General features: G+C 35.0%; 3 protein-coding genes and 1 long non-coding RNA gene across 7 annotated transcripts; 3 read left to right on the top strand and 1 right to left on the bottom strand.

The window, feature by feature from the left end:
* The first annotated feature begins 574 nt into the window (after positions 1–574).
* Positions 575–12,377, top strand: simj (simjang). Of its 4 annotated transcripts, none has more exons than XM_065351330.1 (9): positions 575–983; positions 1,833–1,919; positions 3,001–3,250; positions 3,420–3,710; positions 4,509–4,653; positions 4,732–4,973; positions 6,222–6,314; positions 6,993–7,200; positions 9,918–12,377. In XM_065351330.1, the coding sequence occupies exons 2-9, from the start codon at positions 1,873–1,875 to the stop codon at positions 10,691–10,693; spliced, it is 2,052 nt and encodes a 683-aa protein (XP_065207402.1). In that variant the 5' UTR covers positions 575–983; positions 1,833–1,872; the 3' UTR covers positions 10,694–12,377. The 4 variants fall into 4 exon arrangements, with proteins under 4 accessions (XP_065207402.1, XP_065207399.1, XP_065207401.1 ...); XM_065351327.1 differs by having other exon boundaries at positions 3,420–3,722; XM_065351329.1 differs by having other exon boundaries at positions 576–739; positions 3,420–3,722.
* Positions 12,378–12,962: 585 nt separating this feature from the next.
* On the top strand, positions 12,963–15,681 carry LOC135836467 (intraflagellar transport protein 74 homolog). The gene is made up of 9 exons (XM_065351322.1): positions 12,963–13,189; positions 13,273–13,467; positions 13,537–13,792; positions 13,890–14,086; positions 14,156–14,332; positions 14,415–14,639; positions 14,713–15,021; positions 15,096–15,320; positions 15,429–15,681. The coding sequence occupies exons 1-9, from the start codon at positions 13,091–13,093 to the stop codon at positions 15,642–15,644; spliced, it is 1,899 nt and encodes a 632-aa protein (XP_065207394.1). The 5' UTR covers positions 12,963–13,090; the 3' UTR covers positions 15,645–15,681.
* LOC135836468 (uncharacterized protein F21D5.5-like) lies at positions 15,358–18,030 on the bottom strand. The gene is made up of 7 exons (XM_065351324.1): positions 17,734–18,030; positions 17,318–17,643; positions 16,815–17,132; positions 16,447–16,731; positions 16,087–16,374; positions 15,953–16,014; positions 15,358–15,878 (listed from the first exon to the last, which is right to left on the bottom strand). The coding sequence occupies exons 1-7, from the start codon at positions 17,870–17,872 to the stop codon at positions 15,761–15,763; spliced, it is 1,536 nt and encodes a 511-aa protein (XP_065207396.1). The 5' UTR covers positions 17,873–18,030; the 3' UTR covers positions 15,358–15,760.
* Positions 18,031–18,172: 142 nt separating this feature from the next.
* On the top strand, positions 18,173–20,759 carry LOC135836469 (uncharacterized). Its single transcript, XR_010557045.1, has 4 exons — positions 18,173–18,372; positions 18,569–18,726; positions 18,864–19,003; positions 19,226–20,759. It is a non-coding gene; the product is annotated as an uncharacterized LOC135836469 (long non-coding RNA).
* The last annotated feature ends 5,754 nt before the right edge of the window (positions 20,760–26,513 follow it).

Below are 26,513 nucleotides of genomic sequence, written 5' to 3'. Positions count from 1 at the left end.
TTGATCGTAATTTTTAAAAACTTGACGAAAATCTCGTGAGAAAATTCCAATTTGAAATTGAAACACCTAACGAGAGTACCAATTTCGATTCATCGCATTCCACATTCGGCATCATTCATTACTCGAACACGTGTGTTTAACGCGCATGCGTTAATATTTTAGCTGCTTACGTATTACGTATACGTTTCCGACAAAAAGAAGCTTCATAAAAGAATTACATTCGTTTTATTGACCCAAATCCTACTCGATGGCTCTCGGTATAAAAGTAAAGGATTAAATTTTTTTAATCATATTTAACGTTGTATTTGCCAAAAATTTTATTCACTCATTTCCTTCGAAGTTCGATATGTCGAAGAGAGCTTCGGTTTCTTTTCTACCATGTCTCACTATTCTATACTAATTAAACGTGGGGAATAAAAATTCTAGCCTGGAAGTGTAATGTAAGTGTGTACTGCTGCGTATGTACGCTAGGATGTGTATCCACCAATCAATGGTTCGCATTTGTTGGTGGGGGGTCACGTGCATTCATTTTGTTTATTGTCATTTTCTTTCATCTGTTTACGGAATCCGTCCGTGTATTACAAGAGAGACGAGACCCTATAGCGCCGCGGCGTGCTCCGTATGCTGTTAAACGAGTGTAGTAGAGAATACGCGACAAAGATAGAATGAGTAGTAGTGAACCCAATACGAGAAAAACAACAAGGCCACGCCATATTGAATCAGTTGTTAATTTTTGCGTGTAAGTTTCTTCCTCGGTTATTAACGCTCATAGATTATAAGTATTCGAGTTGATGTAATTTTTTCAATCAATTTTACTCGCGTTCGGTCGCCGAGACCATTGGTGTTATTAAATTCGCATTTTAGCCAATAACTGTTCGATGATTTGTATAAAATGTAATTAACACCTTGTGTGTGTGTCGGTTCCTTTGAAATCGATTTGTCTGACAGTCGACCAATTTAAACGTCCTTGATTGACCCCCAAGGTATGTATTAAGGAAATCAAATTTTTATTCGGACATAGTCGTGTTGGGTATCGTTAAATTCGGTTTTTAATTCTCGACACGTTCGTACAAGAGTAATGGTGATAAATTTAGAAAAATTTCTTACATTATAAATACCTATACTTCGATCGATTAACAGTACTACAATGTATGAGAACTTGTTGATAAATATCTCTCTAAAGTGGAGTCGGAATAGGTACTACCTACCTAAGTACCTTTATTTATATCGAATTTCGTTCAGCTTCGAACGCCGAAATAATTACTATTGATCCCTCAGTGTAGAGTCAAATTAATTACGTAAATTACAACATAGGCTATTGTTGAAAAATTATTACACATTATCGGTGCTTTACATTTCCGATCGATAATCGTCGGAGAAGTTTTTATTTGGAAAAGGAATGAAATACATTGTTGTATTAGGCCTGTTAAAACACCGATTCGCGAAAGGAGCTTCGCTACTAGAACCGTAGCTAGGTACGAAGGTACTTTGTATTCGTTGGAAAAAAAAAAAATGATTTCACTGATACGTCACACCAATGTGTAGCGTACTCCTTCGCCGCTTCATGTTTTAAATATGCGCTGAACAACTATTAATCGTAAGTAGGAGATACGAGGACGTATGTGTGAGAGTGTGTGTGTGCAACATTGATCGGCCATTTTTTTTTATCATTACCTGTATTTGTAATTTCGGCGTTATTAAAAACAAGTGCCAATCAATACTAGATGCGATCGTATCTTAGGTGAATTTAACGTGTATTTTTCTCATTGTGAAAGTTTATTAAGATTTCGCGTTTATTTAACGAGTATTAAATTGATGTTTATTTTTCGCAGGTATACAATTGATATTTCACTGATTTGATAATTACTTCGAATGGAGGTTGATGATGATTCGTTTATCGTTGATCTCAGTATTTCAAGGTATGTGAAATTTAATAATACTCGATATTAGTTTATTTAAATACAGCCAATTTCGTAACATTTTGTATAAGCTAATCACTCTGTTGCTGTGTATTCGGTAGTCGCGTCACCCTGTACTTCTGATAAGCTAGAATAGGTCTCTTCTCTATATATTTATTGACTTGAGTTTTAGAATGCTCTGGATAGATCAATGCACTCATTTAATAAGGCTTTTGACGTATTGCGGGTTGCATATCGGTTTGCCTGAACTTTATCGGTTTGGTGGGCATTCTTATCAGTGAGTATCAAAATTTCATATTTTGAGCAATTTTCACGAGGTGTTTTTGAAATGTATAGCTTTTATTTAGTTTTTCCTTCAATTTTAAACACTGTTAAACCCTGTAATGGAAAAAGATCCTCTCTTCGTCGAGTTTTAAAGAAGTTGATAAAATGTCTTTGAACCTCGACAAAGAGCGGATCTTTTTCCATCACAGGATTTAACAGTGTTTAAAACTGGAGGAAAAACTAAATAAAAGCTATAAATTTCAAAAACACCTTGTGAAAATTGCTCAAAATATGAAATTTTGATACTCACTGATAAGAATGCCCACCAAACCGATAAAGTTCAGGCGAACCGATATGCAACCCGCAATACGTCAAAAGCCTTATTAAGAATTAACATACACAAAAGTATATTATATCCAGTAATCTCACGTCTGTGCTCAGACTTTACCAGTGCACTCCTCACACCTTGTACAGGGTGCCCAGAAATACCCTAAAGAAAGTTTTTCATTAAAAATATAGGTTGGCAACGTGAAATAGATGCATATGATTGGTGAATGTTATCTCTCCAGTCCAACAACCAATCATGTGCTATCATTATTATCATTTACTTTACTGTGACCAACCGAAGTATTTGTCAGAAAACTTTTTTAGGGGTACCCGATATTTCTGGGCACCCTGTAGATTCATTTGGTACCTCTTTAAAAAGTCATTTAGGTACTAAAAAGGTTACGAGATTGCTGCGTAGAACATTTGTATTTTATATCGTGTTTTTATCAAAATATAATTATAATAATGAACGTGAATTTCATATTTTCAGCCGAAGACCCGATTCTTCCGGATCATCGCAGCAATCGCACAGCAATAAACGAAGTCCGTCCCCTAGCATGGGGCAATACAACAACACCAAACGTAGTCTACGTCCTAGAACCGAAGTGAAAAATTACGTGGAAACTACAGACATAGTTGTGGTTTCCGATACGGACGAATATAAGCAAAATGGTTACATGAACGGATACGATTATTCGGATAGCGATGAAGGAGAATTGCCACCATTACCCCCGATTAAAGTATGTATAATCTGTTTCTCTTTTTTTCGTCGTATTTTACAAGTGTGTTATCACTTGAGATAAGTACAAACGATACATTTTAGCTACGAGTACTCTTGTTTAATCAAGGTTATCTCGTATTATCGAAAACGTATGTATATTTAATTAAAATCTATAATTACTATTACAGGAACTATCAGCCGCTGAAAGGATGGAAGCAGAGAAGAAAATAAGATTGTTGAAAGACGAATTGCGAAATGAGGAGATGAAATTGGTATTGCTCAAAAAACTACGACAATCTCAGCAAATGAAAGAGAACATTTCGATCGTACCGATTCCTAATACCAATATCGGCCAGCCTGTTCCACCTACGCATAATCTTTCGAATAAACTACCCCCCAACAATGCAGCTCATAGGTCATCTTCTGTGCATCATAGTAAACCCCCATCCGCACCTCCTGTGCCTCCTTTACTTAGAGGAGTAAGTCCAAAAGTAAATGCTCGTTATTATATTTTTTTTATTGTTATTTTTAGTGTCCTTGTTACTTATCATTTCGGCTTCGAATATGTGAAAGTTTACGTGAACACGTTTTGCATTAGTCGTGTAATGTTGATACGATAAGAGGAGAAAATTTCATTTTAAATTATCGCTACAACAAACGTGTACTATAGAATCCACTCGAGCCGTTAAGTACATTTTTCAATTTACACCTGGACTCGAGTAAATTTTGTATGCTGAAATTGGTAGAAAATGTGATAAAATTGGGCTGTTAGAGAACGTGAACTGAAATCTTATTGGTTGACGTTTACGTTCTCGAATCTCGCGATGTAGGTTTATTTTTTTGGATACTTACGTGATAGATTTAATTTTATAATACGAATGCTATCATTTTTTTTGCGTGCCATTGCATATAGTTAATCGATAACATGTATTGATAAACGTACTTCACGAATTGGAAAAAATTGTTCTTGCATTTTACACACGAATTAATTCGATTTGAGGCGTATTTAAATGTCTGAAAATCGATTATTACATTTTTATTTTCGTGTTTGCGTCGAAATCGCGGTACCAGATAGGTTATCAAATAGGGTGCTGTCGTTCTCAGACACATGGATCGATATTAGCGTGAAATTTTTCAACCTAAATTGAAAAACCAATTTTACCCGAAGATCTGACTTCTGAGAATTCGCGTCTACGAAAATGATTAGAACTGGGCACACAAAAAATTAACTATTTTATTTATTCCGGAATCTAACGTTTTTTTCTTCAATTTTTCAGCAATTAATACCACCCAATAGACCAAACGTCCATCATGCTCCGCCACCTTTATCACCGGTTGTCAATAACCATCAAAATAGTCGAAGCGTTGCCCCAGGAATGCCGCCGAATATGTTCGCGGTTAATTCAGTTCCAGGACATAGAGGTTTGTGTGATAAATCTCGACTCGATTGTACATAGAAGGAATTTAATTTTATAATAAACGTTATTTTCAACATTGCAGGGAGTAGCAGTTCGAGCAGCGGTAGCCATTTAAATAGTGGAATGATGAGTGGTAATTCGGGTGTGGTGAATAGTGGTAGCGGCCGAAATGTGGCTTCTATGTCCAATTCCGTTAATAGTTCTAGTTACCAAAATAGTATTAGTCTGCAAGATCGAATCAAAGATGTACCTCAGTCAACAGTCATTTCATCAGTGTCTCCGTCATCGGCTGCATTCAGTATTTCGACCGGAACTACGCAGCAGGTACGCCGATCGACATTTTACCGAATTTTATTATCAGTCGAGCAACGTGGAATTCTGATATGCTAGTGATTAACTGCGTTGACTGCGATGGGCTTATGTAGATTCGATTAGAATAGGTTTTTGTGTTCGTTTTACGATGGTTTTACTCTATCCTTCGTATCGTGCTAGAAAGTTTGGCCCTTCTGAGGGAAAGTGGTCAACAATTAATCGACGTAACGATGAATTGTGAGTGAGGCTGTGTTACGTTTTTTTGGAAGTATAAAAAAATTCGAGATAGAGTAAGATTTTTTCATAGTGTAGCGAGCTACGTAATGTAGTCATTGGCTACACATGCTACAGGAAGCAAACTACCGCTGTTTATGAGTTTGTTTAACTTGGTTACGCAAATGCATCGACATTATGAAGTATCGAGTACGTGGCGTGTTATGGTTGAATTCGAATGGTATGAGTTTTCGGAAGATGATGTCATTCTAACATATGTCGTCGTAATTATGATGTTGGCAGTATTATTCATCGAGTTACTTTTTCATAATTTCATTACAATTAGTCCCTCTCGAAATCGTTTTCGTTTTCGCGAACGTTTCTACACATTTTTGAGTATATGTCGTCGTAATTATGATGTTGGCAGTATTATTCATCGAGTTACTTTTTCATAATTTCATTACAATTAGTCCCTCTCGAAATCGTTTTCGTTTTCGCGAACGTTTCTACACATTTTTGAGTTTCATTCTGATGAACGAAGTAGCCCATGGTTCCTCTTTCAACTTCGTAATTTTTTTTTTTTCAAAATTCTAATCGTTTTTTGAATAACCCTCCAACGATTAATGAATACGAATTACTTGATTCGTACACGATTAAATTCCTATTGAAGGTGTGAAGTTTCAACAATCGCGACATATGGTTTTATTATAAATGCAAATATGTATCGTCAAAACCCTGAAAGATTGCCGGCAAAGGGGTAGGGAGCATATACATAGGAAAGTAATAAATTTCTTGAGTTGTTTATTTAGGTGTATAATTTATAACAATGTATGGTGTAAAGCCAACTCCATAAACGTTGAAAATTTTGGTTTTTCTGTTATGATGTTTTTGTTTTGAAGAAATTTCAACGTGTTACGGAAGGGAATAAAATCAAAATTTATTCGCGCATTTATAGTGAAAAAAATTCGAATTCAATGTTCGGATATGTAAGATTACAGTGGAAGAGCGTTTTTATAAGGTGTTAATTAATTATCATGTCGTTAACAGGATCGCAGAAATGAAGACGCTCAAACACCAGCACAACGACAAGCAGCGGCCAAGTTAGCCTTAAGGAAGCAATTAGAGAAAACTTTATTACAAGTAAGAAAGATTTTAAAATTGATTTTAAGCCATTTTCATTCGAGGCGATGAATATTGTAGATTATATTTACGTGAGTTTTGGTGCACCGAAATGAATTGAATTTTTTTAAAAAACATTTTAGTGTTTGATAGTTATTGTGAAAATTGTAGGGTAAATTTCCGACCAACGTGCATACTTTCCCCTTTCATTCCATCTCTCAAAAATTAAAAATGAGCGTTGCTTCCATACAGTATCGAAAAAATTGAAAATTTGGATTTGTTTTGATATAAACTCTGTGAAGCAATTCATATTTTCATTGCGAGAGATCACCTTAGCTAATTTTCGTCATTTCATCTTTTTTTGATCAGTTCAAGAATTTTTTTCACCAATCCGCGTGTCATCGTAGAAAATTATCCCCCCCCCCCCCCCCCCCAAATGATGAAAAATGTCTCATTCGAAGAGACTGAAAATACGTTTTTTCTATTTGACTTCTCTCTGTAGTTGAAATTTGCAAAGTAGAAATTATTGGTTCATTACCTTTATCATTACTCATGTTTTCATCAAATCATCAAGTTCAATTCGTTTTGTTGTGCATAGCTGATAATACAAATACATATTATTATAAATTAATTTATGACTTGAAAATTGAAATTTTTATAAACTCGATGTTTTAAAATGAACTTTTTTGTTTGTTTCAGATTCCTCCTCCTAAGCCTCCTCCACCAGAGATGCATTTCATTCCAAATCCATCTAATACCGAGTTCATATATTTACTTGGTTTAGAGCATGTTGTCGATTACATTACGAAAGATCAAAAGACTCCTTCACCGCCAGAACCTTTCCAATGTTCGCAATGTAATACGAGTTTCACACCTATTTGGAAGTGGGAGAAAAATGCTGCAAAAGGTGAATTAATCATTGATATAATTGATTATTATCGAGTTGTCTGGTCGAATGGTCAATTTATTCAAGTTATGCGCGTATGAGCAGGTCGTATATTGAAAGAGACCCAGTGCCATCGATTAATGTATTTCTGAATAATCTTTGAAAAATAACGTATCTTGGCCCAAATCTGTCTGAAATTGATGATTTTTTTTGGAAATCGATTTTATTAAAATCATCATTTCTTTTGTGGAAGAGGGGTCTAAAATTCAAACAAAAAAATAACCCAACGAGAGGGAGGGCCTGGACTAAACATTCTGAGGATTTCAAAAAAATCAAATTTTTTACTAAGCTCACATTTTTTGACTTTCATTGCGAATCTGGTAGTGAATGAGATATCGGATTCCTACGTTTTTTGGCCATATGTCTTTTCGTGATCTGGTCAGGGTATCCATTCTCCTGGAAAAGTCAGAGAATTTGGTCGGTATAGAAAAGTCGAGGAATTTCGTAATTTTCACGCAAAATCCCTGGAATTTTGAAACAACGATCAATTGCAAATTTCGGATGAGGACCTATGATCAAAGGAAAACATTTTCTACTTCTCGAAACACAAATTTTTGAAAGCTTTTGCCCTCATTTTTCGCGGGTTTGTTTTTTTATTCTTTTTCAAGAGTAAAGTGAAAATGTCTAGATGATAGAAATCAAGTTTTAAAGCCGAAAAATGAACTCCTCACAAAAAACATAGTTTTTATGCCTCTCGAAATACAAATTTTCAAGAGTTTTTACCCTCGCTTGGGCCTGTTCTGTTTTCTTTTTCAAAATCAACTTCCATCAGGAAAAATTTTAAAAGCCAAAAATAAATAATAAACTACCTTGTCGTCACATAAAAAACCTCGTTTTTAGGCCTCTCAGGCATAAAATTTGGTCACTTGAAAAGTGAATTTGTCACTATTTCACTTGCAAGTCACTTCTTGTCTCTATTTCGGCGAAAATGGCCAAAAAAAGTGACTTGGTCACTTTTTTTGTAATTGGATAGAGACGATTTTTTTAAACCATGCAAAGGTAGATCGAAAGATCAGGCAAAAATTCATCACCTGTCAGAATTTCAAGTGGTATAGTGCTTTTTTCGATTTTTGGTGAATTTTCAAAAATCAAATTTAGGCCAAAAATGAGGGAAAAAATCAAAACTTTACTAAATTGTCCAAGAAAGCTGAAATTTTGGAGATACCCTATTTTCGACACGCCAAATCGAATGGAAACTGTTTCAACCCATTTTGAGCAGTTCTGGAGCCTCCAGCAGATTTTTGAAACTCGAAATTTCCCAAAATTTCATGAAATGGAGATGGAAAGCCGAAATTCATTCTGCGAATTAATTTCAATACGCTACGAAGTCGACTGCAGGCAGATTTCAAGTCGTTTTGGAGCCTCCAGCGACTTTGAAAATTACTGGAGTCACCAGATTTTTGAAACTTGAAATTCCCACAACATTTTATCAAAATGGAGTTGGCAAGCTGAAATTTACTTCGCAAACTAATTTCATTACGAGATGAAGTCGACTGCATGGTGGTTTCAAATGGTTTTGGAGCTTCCAACTACTTTTTGGAAATTTCAATTTTCCAAAAAACGCCATACAGCCTTTCGAAAAGTCGCTAGAGGCTTCAAAACGATTTGAAATCTACCTGCAGTCGACTTCGTGGCTAATCGAAATTAGTTTGCAGAATGAATTTCGGCTTTACAACTCCATTCGAGTTTCAAAAATCTGCTGGAGGCTCCAGAACTGCTCAAAATAAGTTGAAACAGTTTCCAATCGATTTGGCGTTTCGAAAATACGGTATCTTTCAATTTTCAGCTTTCTTGGTCAATTTGGTAAAATTTTGATTTTTTTCCTCATTTTTGGCCTAAATTTGATTTTTGAAAATTCACCAAAAATCGAAAAAAGCACTTTAACTCTTGAAATTTTGACCAAAATCTGCGATTTCGGCTGACTTGTCAATCAGATGGGCCTTCATTCTGTAAGTAGGGCCACTTTTTTTTGAAGACACGGGTTAGAAATGTTCCTGAAGACTTCGTCTTTAAGGAAAAAGTCGTCCCGGAGGATCGACGGTGGCAGGGCGGGGTGCAAATAGATCCTTATGTGGGCAACCCCTACTAACATTTTGGTCACTTTTTTCAAATTTTTGGTCACCTTTTTGCTTTTTTCAGTCATCAAAATAAGCACTTAACTTCCCTCAGAAAAACATCTTTCCAATTCTAAAATTTAAAAAACCAAAAAATAAACTCCTCGCATTGAACAAAAGCCTCGTTTTGAGGCATAACTTGAGCAGAGGCCTCCAAAAATCCAAAAAAGAATAGAAAAATGTTCACTATGCTTGCATTTTGAATTTTTTTTAAATTAAAAAAGTTGATTATCGAAGGTTAGCAGTTTTTTTTTTTAATATCCGAAGAAGTATCCAGTTCGAAGAGAAACTTATGAAAAATCCCCCCTCTCCCCTACCGAAACTTCTTTAATTATTAGTTATGGGATACGTGTAGAAAATTGGAAAAAATTGTCTGGAAAACTTGGCAAAGTCTGAGAAAATGATTTGCCAACTGCATGTGCCATAAACAAATTTCAGATGATTGGGTTGTTACATCTTCGGGTACCTTTCAATATTCGTAGAACACATCCTTCGGCAGCTAATTCTAATTTACACAAAACTCAAACCTATCTGTAAACTTGACCATCGAATCGAATTTTTCAGGTAAAGAACCGAAAGTAATATGCGAAGCTTGCGTCACGTCGAACGTGAAGAAAGCTCTAAAAGCCGAACATACGAACCGGTTAAAGACGGCGTTCGTGAAAGCCCTTCAGCAAGAACAGGAAATAGAGCAACGTCTAGCGCAAGTATCCCCACAACCGATGGAACCGCCGGTAATACAGTCAACGTCGCAATCGCAACAGTCGCATCGTCAATCGCCGCAGTCGTCCCAGTCTGCGATTTCATCTACCTCTCAATCGTTATCGGCTAGCTCGATGCAGGCGGCGATGCTGCATAATTCGATTTCGGCTCCGGCACCGCCACCGCCGCCGCCTCCGAATCCGAAATCATCGCATTCGTCGCATTCATCGCATTCGTCGATGTCGCGACATAATCCAACTCCACCGATTCCGCAGCCGTCTCCTACACCACCCAGAGACCATCCGTTGGCCAAACTGGCCTCAGAAAGTAATAAATTCAGTCCGCATCATGCGGCAGCCGCGTTACACCAACAATTATTACGCGGATTACCTTCGCACCAGCCGTTGCCGGCGCACATGATTCCATTCTCACCGCTGCTGTATCCGTACCAGTTAGCCATGGCACAAGCTGCGAATAGTAAAAATCCAATGGCGGCAGCCGCCAGTTTAGCTGAATTGCAAAGGCAAGCGGCCGACTTACAAAGGCAATATTTATTGGATATGATTCCAGCGGCGTCTGCCAACGCCAATTCTCGACAACATTCGCATTCGCATTCTATTAATAATTGGAAGTCGTGATAGCGTACTTCGGGCCACCGTGAATTGTTGTAACTGATGATCTATATTTATACGGAATCGCGGTCGGTGAAGTTTTTTTCAAATTGAGAGTAATCCAAATGTGATATTTTGCGCCGAGTTTTCATCAACGATTGGAGCATCGAAGTGCGGCGATGACGTAATGTTTCGATTGGATGATTTCTGCTCTCAATGCGAACGTGTTACATCGAAGTATCGCTTCGTTTTTTTCTTCTTTTTATAAATTTACGTTATTATTTTTAAAAATAGAGAATAATTGTGTTTCAATGATCGCTTTCGATATACCCTATTCCCCCCTTTTTTTTATCGCCGTTGTCCAAGTGTCCGGTTTTATTTGATATTTCGCGTTGGAAACGCGTTCACGTTGTTATCTTCTACTTGACATTTTTTCTATTTCATGATCTTTTTGATGATATGGATTTTATATTTCGTAGACGAGTAAAAAATTGATTAAAAATTACAACTGAAAAAAAAACGTGACAACTTGAAGATCTCAAAAGTTTTGACCGAGTTATTTTCTGCTTTCATCCGTAAAACTAAATTCAATATCATTGTGATATTTATAGTTTTAAGAAAAATACGTAATGAAACGTTACGCTCGCAAATCACGTTAATAGGTTTTTTTTCTTTTTAGTTATTTTGATGTGTATATTATATTTCTGTACAAATATCTTTTTTGTTTATTTTTGTTGATAGTTGCATGATTACTGTCTAGCTGTAATCTTGCCCTGCGAAACAATGCTTCGACCTGTGAATTTGATTGTTGACGTTTTATGTGTCATTATTCAAGTTCGTTCGAGTGCTCTCTTCTGAAAAAAGTTGAATTTATAACAAATTTGTAAAATTCAGGAGCCTTTTTACCGGTCGAGTTGTAAAATTCTTCGGTCATGTGAGCGAAATTTCACTTCGGTCACACGTTTCTTTAGTTGATTCGAAAACTGGTAATTTTAAGGCACTCGATAATAATAAATTAGAAAATTATGTAATTATCATTTTTTTCATAGTTGATAGCATCCGAACGAACTCGTGTAAATAATTCCAACTACCCCTGCATTTTTGAACAATGAATTTATTTCTAAACGAGGAAAATTGTTCGCTAATCGGTTGTGATTTTAGGTTGCTTTACATCCCGCATTTATGACGATTTATCGTATATTTATTGCTCAAAAAGTGAACTGGTTTCGTTAAGCAGCGTACGTTATTCCTTGATTTTGGAAAAGTTGCTATTCTTGATTTAGTCAATGAATAATATTATTACAATAAAAGATGTTCTTAATCAAGTCGAGCGATTTTCAAATAGATTATTTCACGATTGCAAATTTCATCTTAATTTATTATGGCGTGGTGAATTTTGGAAAAGATTTTATAAAATCGATCTCCGACATCAACTTTTTTGCCTGAATTTTAGTGTTGAATACAGTTGATTTGTCCTGCGTGTTGATTTTTTGCATTATATCCTATTACTCTACTGTTAAGAACGATTTCTTTTTTGTAAGCTAGTATATTTTGTTGCCAACATTTTAATGTATTTTTTTTTTTTTTTTTTAAATGAAATATTTTAAAAAGTACGAATGTTGTTAATAGACAAGTGTATGTAAAAGAAGTACATTAGTTATTTTTATTTTTGTCGTATAATTTTGTTTAAATAAATGAATTTGCGTGGTCAGTTTTTAAAAATGAATGTCCAAGAGACTCATAATGTGATGTTGAAAGATTCAAAGAGCCTTCGATTCGTTTCCAAATTATGGAATATCCAGATCTGATTAGGTCTGAACAGGTACCTAATAAATATTTTTCATAGGAAAAAAGGTCAACCCCGATCAAAACTTCGGCCTGGCCATGACCTGGTCAGGTTTGATCAGGTCAAATTGGATCCAGGAAGAGTTCGGATTTTATCAGATTCATTCATTTCCTAAAAAATTAGTGTAATACATACAGGGTGCGCAAAAATATCGAGTACCCCAAAGAAAGTTTTTTGTTGAAAATAATAGGTTGGTAACGTAAAATAGATTGGTACATAATTATGATTGGTAGAATATTATCACCTGAGTCCAACAACCAATCATCTGCTATCATTATTACATATCATTCATTGTGACTGTGACCAAATGAAACATTAAGCAGAAAATTTTTCAAGAGGTAGGTACTCTATATTTTATGCACACCCTGTAGGTACTCATAAAATGCTGATCATCAATATTGCAACTAGAATCCAAATTTGATTGAAATATGTAGACAACTAGACAAATTGGTTTCAAGTTACTTGAACTTGTGCACTTGTTGATGAATTGTTGCCCTAGCAACCAATCGCTTTTTATCACCGGACCGTTTGAATTAAAAGTTGATAGGTACTTACCTAAATGACGTAACATCGTCGATATGGATCGTCCAAGAACATCTAGGCAAAATGAAGATCAAAATTTTGAGGGAATCAAAAGTCGCCCATCTTCGAGAAGAGGAATTCGAACAGCTCAAAGAGTAAAGTTATATAAAATTATTCGAATTAGAACGTTGAGATTTGATGGTTATCAAAGAGTGATGTTAAAATATATCTTATGCAGGAGCCCACTGCCCAAGGTGTTCGTACTGAGAGACCAATTAGCAGAGCAGCATCTTCAATTAACAGACAAGATGGTGGTTGGAGACCACCTTCGGGAATCGCCCGAATTCAAGGCACCGCTTCTCGACTTATCTCTACCGCTTCTCAGCAAAAAGGCCTTTCTCGAACCATCTCTCCTCCACGTTTAGATAACCAAGTGAGCGAGTCAATGAATTAATAAATAAATTCGCCTAGTTCAACAGCTGGTCATCAATGTGTTTCCTAGGTAAATTTAACCGATCGTTTAATAACTCAACAAGGTTTGAGCAGCAGAGCTAAAAGTACAGCGACAGCTTTGAGAGGACCTGGAAGACGTCAGGTTCTAGATAAGCGTTATTTCGAAGGATTATTGCAGTTGAAAATCAGAGAACTTACCAACGAAATAGCTTCAATTCGAAAAGAAACCGAAAACAGCAATAAGGAACGAGAAGCTTTTTTAATCTACGATAAACAAAATAAAGAACTAGCCAAAGAATTAACTGGTAGGTATTTTTATACCTTATTGAGGCATTCTCGTCGTGTGAGAGTAAAATGTACCTATCTCATTTTGTCACAAGATGCGAAATATTTTTGTTGCAGAACTTCAAGGAACGTTGGCAGATTATAATTTGGTTATGGATAGGTTACATACAGGCACAGAATTGGCAGATATTCAAGCTGAATATCAGTCTTTGAAAGCTACCAATGATGCAGAACATGTTAAACTGGAACAGCTTTTTGCCGAAAGGACGCAAAGACAGCAACAAATACGTCAAGTTGAAGAGGATATCCAAAAGGTACCTCCTGCCCAACGACTGAACTCTTCCAGATAAATATAATCATGTTTTTCTTTCTACACAAAACAGGAAAGGCATGTAGCAGAAAAACTAGTCGAAACAATGCCACCGGAAATGCAACAAAAATATGCTGAATTATCAGATACTAATTTGAAACTGCAAGAGGTTATCAATAGAATGCAAGAAGAGCTTGACACCATCACGAAAGATAAGGCGCTCTTTCAACAGCAATTGTGCAATAATTCCGTAAGTGAAATGTCCATTTTAATTATAGGATTTCGTTGGAACTTATTACTTATCTATCTATCCTCCCATCTGTGATTTACAGTTGAAGCAAGAAGCAGTAAAGTTGGAATTGAAACTTTTAGAATTAGAAGAAAAACGTAATAATTTAGTTGCCGAAGAAAACGATAATAACCCAAACAACCTACAGCAGAAATACCTCAATCAAGTGAAAGAAGATAATACTGAAATAGCTACCATGGAACGTTCCATGAATCAGCTAAATGAAGAATTACAAAATTACGAAAAACAGCTGGAACAAGTTGATCAGGTCTGCAAATACGAAATCAAACTTAATACCTATTTTAGAAGCAGGTAATTTCATGAAAAATTTTCATATTCAGGATTTGGAAGAATGTCAAAGTGACAGGCATAAAAAATATTTGGAGCTTCGTAAACGAGAAGAAACCATCGAATCATTTTTATCTACGTACGAACAAACTAAAAATTTAGAGCTCGAGCACTTGCAAGAATTGAAATCTGTCATCGTAAAAACTATGTTCAAAATGAGCAAATTTTTACAAACAATGCCTCCGACGGAAAACGAGTACGAATTAATTAACAAGGAATTTACTTTAATTGATAGCGGTGATTCGAAAAGACAACAATCTTTACTCATACAATACAAGCAGAAACAACTGTATTTAGATAAGGTAAGAAGCTCCAAAAAGACGTATAATGCATAGGTACTTAATTATTCTAAATTTGATTTTTTCAAATGCTACAGTTGCAAGGTTTAGAATCAAAATTGAAAGTCGAAATTGATCATTTGCAAGAAAAAATAGAAAAAACTCGACAAGAGCTTTCAGTCTACACAAACCTTGATCATCTGAAAGACCAAGCAGAGAACCAAAGAAAAGAACTTTTACAGAAAAAACAACAGTTCTTAGAAACACAAGATGCTTTAAAAGATGAACTGAAAAACGTACAACAGGAATACGAAAAACTTCAGGTGAAAAAAATTTCTCATTTTTATCCATCACACAGCATTTAAAAAAACATTCGTAGATAGATTTATTATTAGTAAAAAAAATTGAAATAAATTGTGAACAATTTATAGAAAGAACTGGACGAAAACGAAACACATAAACAACTGCAAGCTTTAGAGCGCAAACTCGCGGTAATTGAACAAGATAATACAGAATTAAAAGAATACATTACGAAGGAAAAAAATGAAATGAATTACGAATTAATAAAAGATCTAACTACAGAATTCATACGAAAATATAATAAAGAATTAAAGGAAAAATACAAAAGTCCCCTTCCAGAAATATAAAATGGAAATCACGAAAAAAACATCGATCATTTTTCATCTTTCTGATGAAAAAAGTAAAAACCAAAGCACGAATTTGAGCATTTATGATAGCCCATGTTAAAGCTAGTCATCGTTAGTCAGTAGTCTAATAAATAAGAGAAATACAGCTTTTCTTCTTCGTCATTCTTGAACTTCGGTACAAAATTAACTCGAACTATCTCAGTAAATCCTTCACTCAAGTCCGGCGGTTCGATTCTGAAACGAAAATAAGAAAAAAGTATTATTCACGTAGCTTGAAAAAATGAGATGGAGACGTCGCTGCAACTTACGTAAAATGATTTAATGAATAATTAGGAACGATTTCGTGAGTAGTATCAGTGATCTTGCGGAACTGAAAAAAAAAATACAGTTAGTGAAAAAAAAATTCTTTCAAATTTAATTGCAAGAGTGAAACATTACTAACGGTGTTATTATGTCTAGCATGATCCAATGAAACATTCATCCAAAAAGCTCGCACAGGAACATTGAATTCTTTTCCTACGTTGATATACCTAGCTCTAGATTCCTTATCAGGATTTGTATTGTCTACAACAACCGATTTATCATTGCCAACACTATGTTCCGTCAACTTGACACATTTTTGCCAAGTTTTCAAAGTATCTCGATTCACATAATTATATCCTGCAGATACTAGGTGAGTTTTAGAAAAGAACGTTTTCCCTGAGCCTGGATATCCGATCATGACTATTATCTAAGAAAAATATATCGATTAACTTACTGAATAATGTAACAATGAAAAAAGTACACAAAATTCAAAACATACTTCGGTGGAATCAGCTCTCAAGTTAGCACTTTTCGGTTCGAGTAAAGAAGTACGAGTATTTTTCAAATTTTTCGCATAGAAGTCAGGTAACTTATACCGCGCCGGGTCCCATCCTAAGAAATATTCTTCCGGCGTGTGAAATTTCAAGTTCAAATTTATAGCGAATAATCGATCTGAAGACGAAAAATCTTTCTTTTTTTTATTCGGTTCACAATGTGCCGGTCTTCCGGCAGCGTCACCACAGAAGAACGATTCTCCATAATTCACAGGAATATTGCCATTTTTCTGGAATGACAAAATTGAAAATTAGAAAACTCTGTTGAGCTGTGGTTGGGTAAATTTCAACGACTATGTACTTACGTACTTACATTCTTCACAAAGCAATTCCACATTCCTGGACGAGGTTTTCGACAAATATCGTCTCTACCGGAGACGAAAACTTGTATAGGTAATTCAATTTTTTCAACAATCGCTTCGACCTTTTGCTTAAAATCAGATAGTTTTAGTTTACCGCTAGCGATACCAGCTTGATTAGTAAAGAATACTATTTTATAATCATCACGATGCAGTTCTTTCAATTTTTCTATCACAGTAGGATACGCAATTTTCCAGTCATTCGTTTCTTTCGGGTATATATTCCCTGATAATGTTGTGACTATGGTGCCGTCTAAATCAAATGCGGCTACCTACAAACATAAATGTACGAGAATTTCAATCATATGATTTTTTTTAAATTCCACTATAAAAAGTAAAACATCGCACCTTCGGAGTAATAAGGTTACATCTAAAAAAAAGTGAAATTTTACAGGAGAGGGTACCTCGTAATTAATACTCCGAAGATGCGATATGAAATCGTCGTATCAGTGATTACCTTTTCTTTGCTTTCGATACCATCTGATGAAAACACGTATAAACTATCCGGAGTAACAGTTTCCCAACATTCTACTTGTTTCAGGGCGGAATTCTTCATGGGTAATGCACCACTCTCAATTTTATCAGTCTTGATGGACTCCATGCGAGAAGAATTCGGGCATTCTACTTTGAATGGATGTTCGGATGCTAATACTTCGATAATATCACCTTGGACAGCTTTACGTTTTTCTCCCTTTTTAAGCATCACTCCGTTTATTGCTGATGGATTGCTACCAACTTGTTCGACAACCAATTCACAATGTTTCACATCGGCAGAGACTAACACTTGGAAATCAATAAGAAAATATGAAAATTATTTACTGCATATCTTAATGAAAATTATGATCTTGTAGGTGATTGACTGATTGATCTTACACTGTACTCGAGAACATCTCGGATCAGTTATTTGCGTATCACGACTTCTTCCCAATAGATAAACTGAACCATCGTGCAATTTTATACATTTTGAACCGTTCTGTACGCTTCGTAGGGTTATCGAATTATTATCATCCATGAGTATTTCGCATAGATTGTCAATGGTGAGAAAAATATTACTTATATTACGATGAACCAGAAATTGGACGACTTCTCAACACATTCACATATTTAGCTGGAAAAAAAACGAGTCGGAACAATTTTTGAAAATTTGAAAAAAAAGTAATGATAACAGAAAACAGCCGGATTAGCCGGGAATGCGCAAAAAGGCCAGGATTTCATTCGATGATTTGTGTGAGTGGTGAGTGAGCGATCGTTCCCCAGAGTGCGCCTATATAATTTTTTTTTTGGAAAACTTCCGGCCAGGAGACACGTCAGTGACGTCATGTCTGATAAGACTGACTTTAAAAAATTTTACTTATTATTTTTCAACTTTTTAAGTTGCAGCTTGCAGCTAATTTTATGATTAAATCGTAGAGTAAGTACTTTTGAACTTCAGTTCAGTCCAACTTTGTGATTTGACTAAATGAACATTACGTGAAATACCAGTCTTCGCGGACCAAAACTTTTATATGATCCGTAAGTACCGCAAAAAACATTATCAGAAGATCAGATTTACACTAACACTATTTTAATTCTCGACAAAAGTTTCCAATTGTCACCGAAACACCAGATCTTTTTCTTCCATTGATCATTGTACTATGATTTGAATTTTCTTCAAGATTCGCATACCTATTTATTGTGACTAATGCTTGTATTCATTTTCTGTTGACAGATTTTATAAACTGTAATGCAGCTTTGATGTGAAACTTTCGAAGATTGGTAGGATTCAATGACCTTACATTTTACCTGATGAGTGGAGTTTTTTCCCTCCAAACAAAACTGCAATAATTTGCATCTTAGCAATGGAATAGAATGTTCGAAATAACGTTTGTGAGTTCATTTTTGTATTTGAGTATTCTCTCTTACTACTCCATTCTTATTTGTTATTTGTTTCATGGTATTCGGTTTGAATATTTATTATTTTGTATGTTATTGCTCAAAATGGTAATGATTTGTGATATTTTCAGTGTAAAACGCAGAAGTTGAAATGTGTTTCCTGAATGATAGTATTTTTTTCGTTGGATTTCGTTACGATTTCGTATGTTTTCAAGAATGGCTTTAAACAGTTCGATGAAGATGTTATTTCTGATGTAAATGGCTCATTAAAGTAAGAAATTATGTTTAATATTGCGAAAATATTTTTTCGAAATTTGCGATGGATTAGTTTGATAATATGATTCCAACGAATTATCAGTAAATATTTCATCTCGACGTTGAATCATTAATTTTTCAAAATAATTCGGCTGTCTTCTTAAATTTTTCTTTTCTTTTCTTTTTTTTTTTAATTCAATAGGTACGAATTACTATAAAATATCTGTATCTGTTTCAGGAATAATTTCACGCAGGGTTTCTCAAAGTTCTGATTTTTGAGCAGTACTTCGTTGAATTTTTTCGTTGAAAGCAGCTGCATCATTCGAGTTTCAAGATGTTTCCCATCTTACGAGGTCATTTCTATCTCTCGAAAAACTTTGATTTTCAAGAAGCCAGAGGGTTCATCGTTCTGCTGCTGATCAAACCAGAAAATGCGATCATCGATCAATTTCGCTATCAAGGAATTTCCAATTGTTTGAACGTTTTTGTCTAAGTGGAATATCAACGAATTCAAAAAAATCAAAATCAAAAAAGCTTTATTTAACAAGTGTTACGCAATACAAAGATATGAAAACATAACACTCTTCGCCCTAGGATATAGCAAAGGCCTCCCCCAGCCTGCACTATTCTTTCCTATCTTGGGCGATCCTTTGAAAGTGGTGATGGGTCAGTAGTTTCCTAAAGTCATCCCTCCACCTAGCCTTCTGTTTCCCTTGCCTTCTTGCCCCCGTATTAAACCAGAAAGTGACTCTTTGAGTCCATCTATTGTCCCTTCCTCTAGCCACATGACCTCCCCCACCACTATTTTTGTTTTTTGAATCCTTTGGCCATAGCAGTTCCATGTTTAATCAACTGAGTTACGAATTCTTTGAAGCCTTGTAATTTGTTGATTTTTGATATCAAAAGTCAACGAATTACAAGGCTCCAAAGAATTCATAACTCAGTTGGTTAAACGTGGAAGTGCTATGGCCAAAGGATTCAATGCTCAAGAGCTTTCTAATTGTTTGAACGTTTTTGTCTAGGTGGAATATCAACGAATTCAAAAAATCAAAATCAAAAAAGCTTTATTTAACAAGTGTTACAGAATACAAAGATATGAAAACATAACACTCTTGGCCCTAGTATATGGCAAAAGGCAAAAGCCTCCCCCAGCTTGCACTATTCTTTCCTATCTTGGGCGATCCTTTGAAAGTGGTGATGGTCAGTAGTTTCCTTGAGTCATCCCTCCACCTAGCCTTCTGTTTCCATTGCCTTCTTGCCCATGTATTGAACCAGAAAGTGACTCTTTGAGTCCATCTATTGTCCCTCACTCTAGCCACATGACCCCCACCACTATTTTATGTACATCAATATTCTATTTAGACACTGCATTCAAACTATTGGAAACTTCTTGAGCATTGAATTCTTTGGCCGTAGCACTTCCACGGTGGAAGTGCTATGGTCAAAGAATTCAATGCTCAAGAAGTTTCCATAGTTTGAATGCAGTGTGTAAATGGAATATTGATGTACGAGTACAAGAAACTCGGAAATTTATCGTTAAGTTGGTTAAATGCGGAAATCTAACAGTCGATGTGTTTAATTCGCAAGCAGTTTCCAATGCTATAAGCGCGTTTTCCTAGTGGAATATCGATGACTTCGAAAGTGTTAGAAAATTATTACTTTTCAAATGTTCGTTTCGTTCATTCGTTGTTGTTTTTTTGTTTTTTTTTTTTGTTCATTATCTGCACTTACCGGATGTAATTTAATTTTCAATAAATCGATTAAAATTGGAACTTAAGTATACGTTTTGTTTCAGATAAAAGAAATTTTGTACTGTTGAAAATTGTACAGAATGGTACCTAATTTATTTCAAAAGAAAAGTAGCCTCTGTCTTTGAGACAGTGCTGCCGTGTTCGATTGGTAAAATTATTTGAACAAGGATTCGAAAATTTTGAAAAGATCTGATTTTTAAATTTGAAAAAATCGGTGTTTTTTTCAACTTCAATTTTCGAAAATCTCTTGGAAAGAAAATGGAATTGAATGAACACCGTATTTTTAGGTTTTTATTTTTCTTCTTATACTTTTACAAATTTTGTGTTTTGATTTCAATTTTTCAATATTTCTTGAGCCGAATATGTAGCAATTTTATGGCATATCAAATCTCAAAAATTGATGACTTGAACTTGATAACGGATATTTGTAAAACAGGAAACTGAATCCAAAACAAATGAATTTGTGTTTAATAACACATTTTAATATAGTTTTAAGCAAGAAAAAAGAAACTGTTTCAAAACAAAAAAAAACCGTTTGTTTTGTTTTTTTAAAAATAAAAACACGTTTTTTGGGTAACCCTGGAAGAAATATGAGTGAAAATCACGAGCAATTTTTGGAAACCGTTCGTATTGTAATGTAATAGGTATAAGGTTACAATTTATGATTATTTTTGCAAGAGCGGAAATTTTTTTGAAAAAATTGGTTCAAAAAACGAAAACAAGTCTATTTTTACATGTTTTACGGGGGGATTGAAAAAAAATGAACGAAAGATTCAAATCTATTGAAAACACCAGGTAAATTTGGGTTAAAATCAATAAAAGATTCGGAAATCTGAGGATTCAGTTTAGGATTTATTCATTTTTTAAACCGAATAATTATCCGGAATACGGCAGGATTGCTTTCAGAATAAATTTTTTGTCTGATGAGACTCAACTTAACTTGCATGACAATTTTTAAATCGTCCACAGCCAGACTGACAAGGGAACCTCTTGAGGTGTCACACTCCGATTTGAATGGGACCGCGATTTTTGGAAAGAGCATAGTCTAAAACCCCCCAAACCAAATTTTCAGCTGCCCAAGTTCATTTTTCGATTTTTGGCGAAATTTTGAAAATTCAAAATTGACTGTTCTTGGCGATTTATGCTTTTTTTTAAAAAATACGTACTTGATCAGTAAAAATGGTTAAAATAAGTCCCAAAACTAATATCAACTACCCAAATCCAAATTTCAATATTTCCAGCCATTCTGAAGCCTCCAGCGCGATTTTCAATTTCTCCAAAATTTTGAATTTGCTCCAGAAGGCGTGAATATGAAGTTGGACAGCTGAAAATCGAGCTGTGTATTACACTCGACCTGTTTAACGAGTTTATCTACATTTGAGCCGATTTATTGAGTGACGCCTCAAGAGTACTTTTTTGACCAGCTTTTTTCAAAATTAAAAAATCCAAAAAATCAAAAGTTTCCTGTTTGTGTGGAAATTTTCGAAAATTCACAGAAATCGCTGTATTTTGTCCAAAACGAACCCCCCAAATTCAAATTTTACAATTTCCTGCCATTCTGGAGCCTCCAGCGCGATTTTTCAATCTCTCCGGAATTTTGAATTTGCTCCAGAAGGCGTGAATATGCAGTTGTGGAGCTAAAAATCGAGTTGTGTATTATACTCGACCTGTTTAACGAGTTTATCTACATTTGAGCCGATTTTGAGAGTGACTCCTCAACTCCTCAAGAGTGGTTTTTTGAGGTGTCACTCTCGCTCCAAAACGGCTGGAAATGCTCCGGGGGTTAGTTCTTGAAGACATACAGCGATTCGCACAAATTTCAAAAATTTCCTCACAAATGGTCATCTTTTGATTTTTTAATTTTGAAAAAAGCTGGTCAAAAAAGCACTCTTGAGGCGTCACTCACGAAACCGGCTCAAATGTAGATAAACTCGTTAAACAGGTCGAGTATAATACACAACTCGATTTTTAGCTACCAACTTCATATTCATGCCTTCTGGAGCAAATTCAAAATTCTGAAGAAATTGAAAAATCGCGGTGGAAGCTCCAGAATGGCTGGAAATGGTAAAATTTGGATTTGGGTAATTAATATTAGGTTTGGGACTTATTTTGACCATTTTTTCTGATCAAGTTCGTACTTTTTTTAAAAAAAAGTATAAATCGCCATAAACAGTCAATTTTGAATTTTCAAAAATTCTCCAAAAATCTAAAAATGAACTTGGGCATCTAAAAATTTGGTTTTGGGGGTTTTAGACTATGCTCTTTCCAAAAATCGCGGTCCCGTTCAAATCGGAGTGTGACACTTCAAGAGGTTCCCTTGTGAGAAGCATAATTACGAGTTGGCTTAATCAATGCGACAAATTAATGAACAAAATTTTGAAACACGAATTTATACAAAAATTAGCGATTCACTTTTCAACTGCTCAGTAGAACCCTAAAAGTTCCAATTCCCAAAAGAGGTTGGATAGTATAGCAATCAGGAATGAAAAAACCACGATTTTTAAAAAAATGCCTATTCTTTGAGGGGTCATTTCTCTTTAGTCTCCTCCCGGGGCAAATGTCCCTGCTCTTTGGATTTTTTGGGTAGGTAAAACGTAAAAAAAAAAAAAATGTTTTAAATCGAGTGGACTATGAGGAAAGAGAGTATTCGATGCCTATAATTACAATCATTGAATTCGATATAAGTAATGGTACACTCGTGAAGAACCATTATAGGTACTAATTAAGTATCAATTGAAAAAAAACTCGCTCACAAAATCATCTTTTTTAAAGGTCTTACCGTAATTATAAATTTCAATACAGTATTGAACGCACTAAGTGTGTGTGTCTGTGTAGATATAATGTATGAAGGATCTCGTAGTACGTACAAAGCAGCAACGGCGAATTCTTCCCGATGAGGGTTCTTTCTTCAATGGCATGTAATTCATTGGATAGTTTTGAATCATCGTGTAAGTATTACGGCGTCAGTTTTATAATCAATTTAGCTCGTGTGTTATTATCGAGAATTGTAAGGATTAGACTTGTACGTCCTCCCATAGGAGTCGTAGCCAAGACTAACCCTCTTACAAAAGAAATGTTAATCTGCTTTACCCCCTTTCGGTTCGACGCGACTGGCCCAATGACTCGAGTAAAATATAGCCAAGAAATTTTCCCCATCCTTGGGGTTGAAAACTTGGTGCGCATTTCAAAGTTATATCTTCATTTTGTTATTATGGATTTTCAGTTCGGGTTTCAGTTTAATGTCTTTCTTAACCTTTTATACGGTATTGGTTCTTATCCAGCAATTGTAAGAAACCTCAGCGTTAATTAGATCATGTAGAGTATAATTTCGCGATGAGAAGTTAGGTACCTACTCGATTTTGTATGTTTGTTGGGTGCTTGTTATATTGTAAAATTATTTCCAACATTTTTCTGCCATCAACACACTACTTCTCAAGACACCAAATTTACCTTATACCAAATTAAAACTCATACAAAAATGAAATAAAAACTAAAAAAAAAAAAAAAAAAAGTAGGTTTGAAATTTTATCTTCGGCTTAACACAATAGCAAAAGCTTATAAAGGAAAAGAAAAGTTACCGTCGATGTCCCAAGTCATGTGATGTTGCGGATATGATCAGAATAATAAAAAGTTTTTTTTTTTTTTTTTTTTTATTCTAGCACAGTTTCTACAGTTTGAGACTAGAATAATAGCGGTATTTTTTTACGCCTTTTCCAGATAACACAAGAAGTTTTCTATTATTTAATAAGAAAAATTTAGAAAAGAGTTAAAAGTTTTTTGGTTGGTATGAAAAATTTACGACCGTATAGTCAATTTGATATTCGGTATGTTTATTGAGGCTGTACGTGCTGTACCGACAGTTTCTCGCAAACTCGATAGTGTACTTATTTAGTTATAAGTATTCTTCGCATGAATATAAATTCATTTAGAAGAAGTCTTCGCTGTAGAGAAAAAAAATGCTGCTGTTTAATTTTCGCCGATATTTTTTACATGACCTGTTGCCTCATCCTCTAACGCTGGTCTACGAGTATATCATCGCTTTAAGTTATTCGCCTTCACAATTTCAATACAGTGTTAGATTAACTACTGCTACACATATCTGGAAATCGTTTCCTGTGAGACGAAATTCAAATTTCAAATCTAAATATCATCCGAGCTCGCATGGCCAAAGAATAAAAAAAGATCCTGTATCATATAGGTATGCAAAGCACTGCCATATAGATGAGATAAAGGTGAAGAGGCAAGAAGGGGGTCGAGCAAAAGACGAACTTTCTTTACTTAATAAGGTGTTAACGTTTCCATTAAAGAAAGCCATCGCTTTTAAATATCAAAGAAAATATTTATTCAGGATGAAAGTTTACAAGTGCGTAAAGTTTCTCGCCTTTAATAACCGTACTCGTACGATTTGTCACGTTTTATCAAAAAGACCCGTTGCGAAAATTTTACTTCATTTATGCCACTCTTACGTGTATGCGGAAACCTACACACATATCATGTTAGTAAGACTTTGAAATATTCTTTCGCGTACAATCCAACAACCAACGCAAGAGCTAGGCAGAACACCCCCGCTCGTAATACACCAGTGAAGATTTTCACTATCTTGAGCATACATTCGAAGCGCTTCCTAATGCAACGAGCGAGCGAAGACGGTAAAGTTTGGCGACTGAAAGGAAAAAGTACGCAGTACGGTGTGCTTAGGCGGAAGGTACCTACTTTAAGTTAGTTATAATTAAAAGGAAATATAATATAAAGGTAATTGAATACATTTTCGATAGAATTAAACTTACAAAACCGGAATATAACTGAATAGCATTTATAGAGGCAAACTTAATATAACAACCAAAAACATCACGTTAAATTTATCTCAGCTTCGTTGTACCTACGTATTTTGAATTAGCGGTTATGCCTGCAGTTTCGTCTCCTTTTATCAAGCAGAAAATTTCGTATTGAAAGATATTACCAATTTTTTGGCATCGAGGTAAAGGTGTGCGAGTTTTGCCAAAGAGTATAAGCTCTTGCGGTCATCTTTCATATTTCATTAGGTCTCGTTGCAAGACTGGGTGGGCTTCTGTCGAGTTGAAGATAGTTGAACCAAGTTAGATGAATTAAATTCAATATGGAACTATTCTGAATGAGTTGGTAGTTTCTGTAGTGTAATCGACGATCGTACTCGTCAGCAGGAGGTGTGCGCTGGTCTAATTAAAAGTAGAGAATTGTGAATGCGATATCAGTGACCCTTCAGAATGGATTAAAATTTTGCAAAAAATTCAAATATTTTGACGAAAATGTTTGTTGAGCATTTCTCCGTAATTTCCAGCCCAAAATTGGATCACGATTTTCGGGGTATTTTTGAAAAAGTGTCATGTATGTATTATAGCCTATAAAAACACGTAAGTGAAAATTTCGCGAGAATTTTAATTAGGTCAAAATGTTTTTTGAACATGCATGGGGAATTTTGAGCTCAAAATTGAATCATATTTTTTTTTTGAATTTTTGGGGAAAAGGTCATGCAAATTGCAATCTATCAAAATGAGTAAAATCATTTCGAAAATTACGAATATTGTCACGAAATTTTTCCTTGAGCGTTTTGAAAGAATTTTGAACCCAAAATTGAATCATCATTTTTGAAATTCTTAAAGTATGTTGCGACCTGTTAAAATGGGGTAAAATTTCACAGAAAATCGAAATTCCCATCTGTTGTTTTTTTTAGTAAGTACATAGGTACCTAGTACCTACTTTTGAAAATGAAAATGTTGAACCTAAAATTGAGTCAGT

Source organism: Planococcus citri, chromosome 2 (assembly GCF_950023065.1).
Source record: "Planococcus citri chromosome 2, ihPlaCitr1.1, whole genome shotgun sequence".
Classification (NCBI taxonomy): domain Eukaryota; kingdom Metazoa; phylum Arthropoda; class Insecta; order Hemiptera; family Pseudococcidae; genus Planococcus; species Planococcus citri.
The sequence above is the reverse complement of the archived record's forward strand: the minus strand, read 5'-3'. Positions and strand labels throughout refer to the sequence as shown.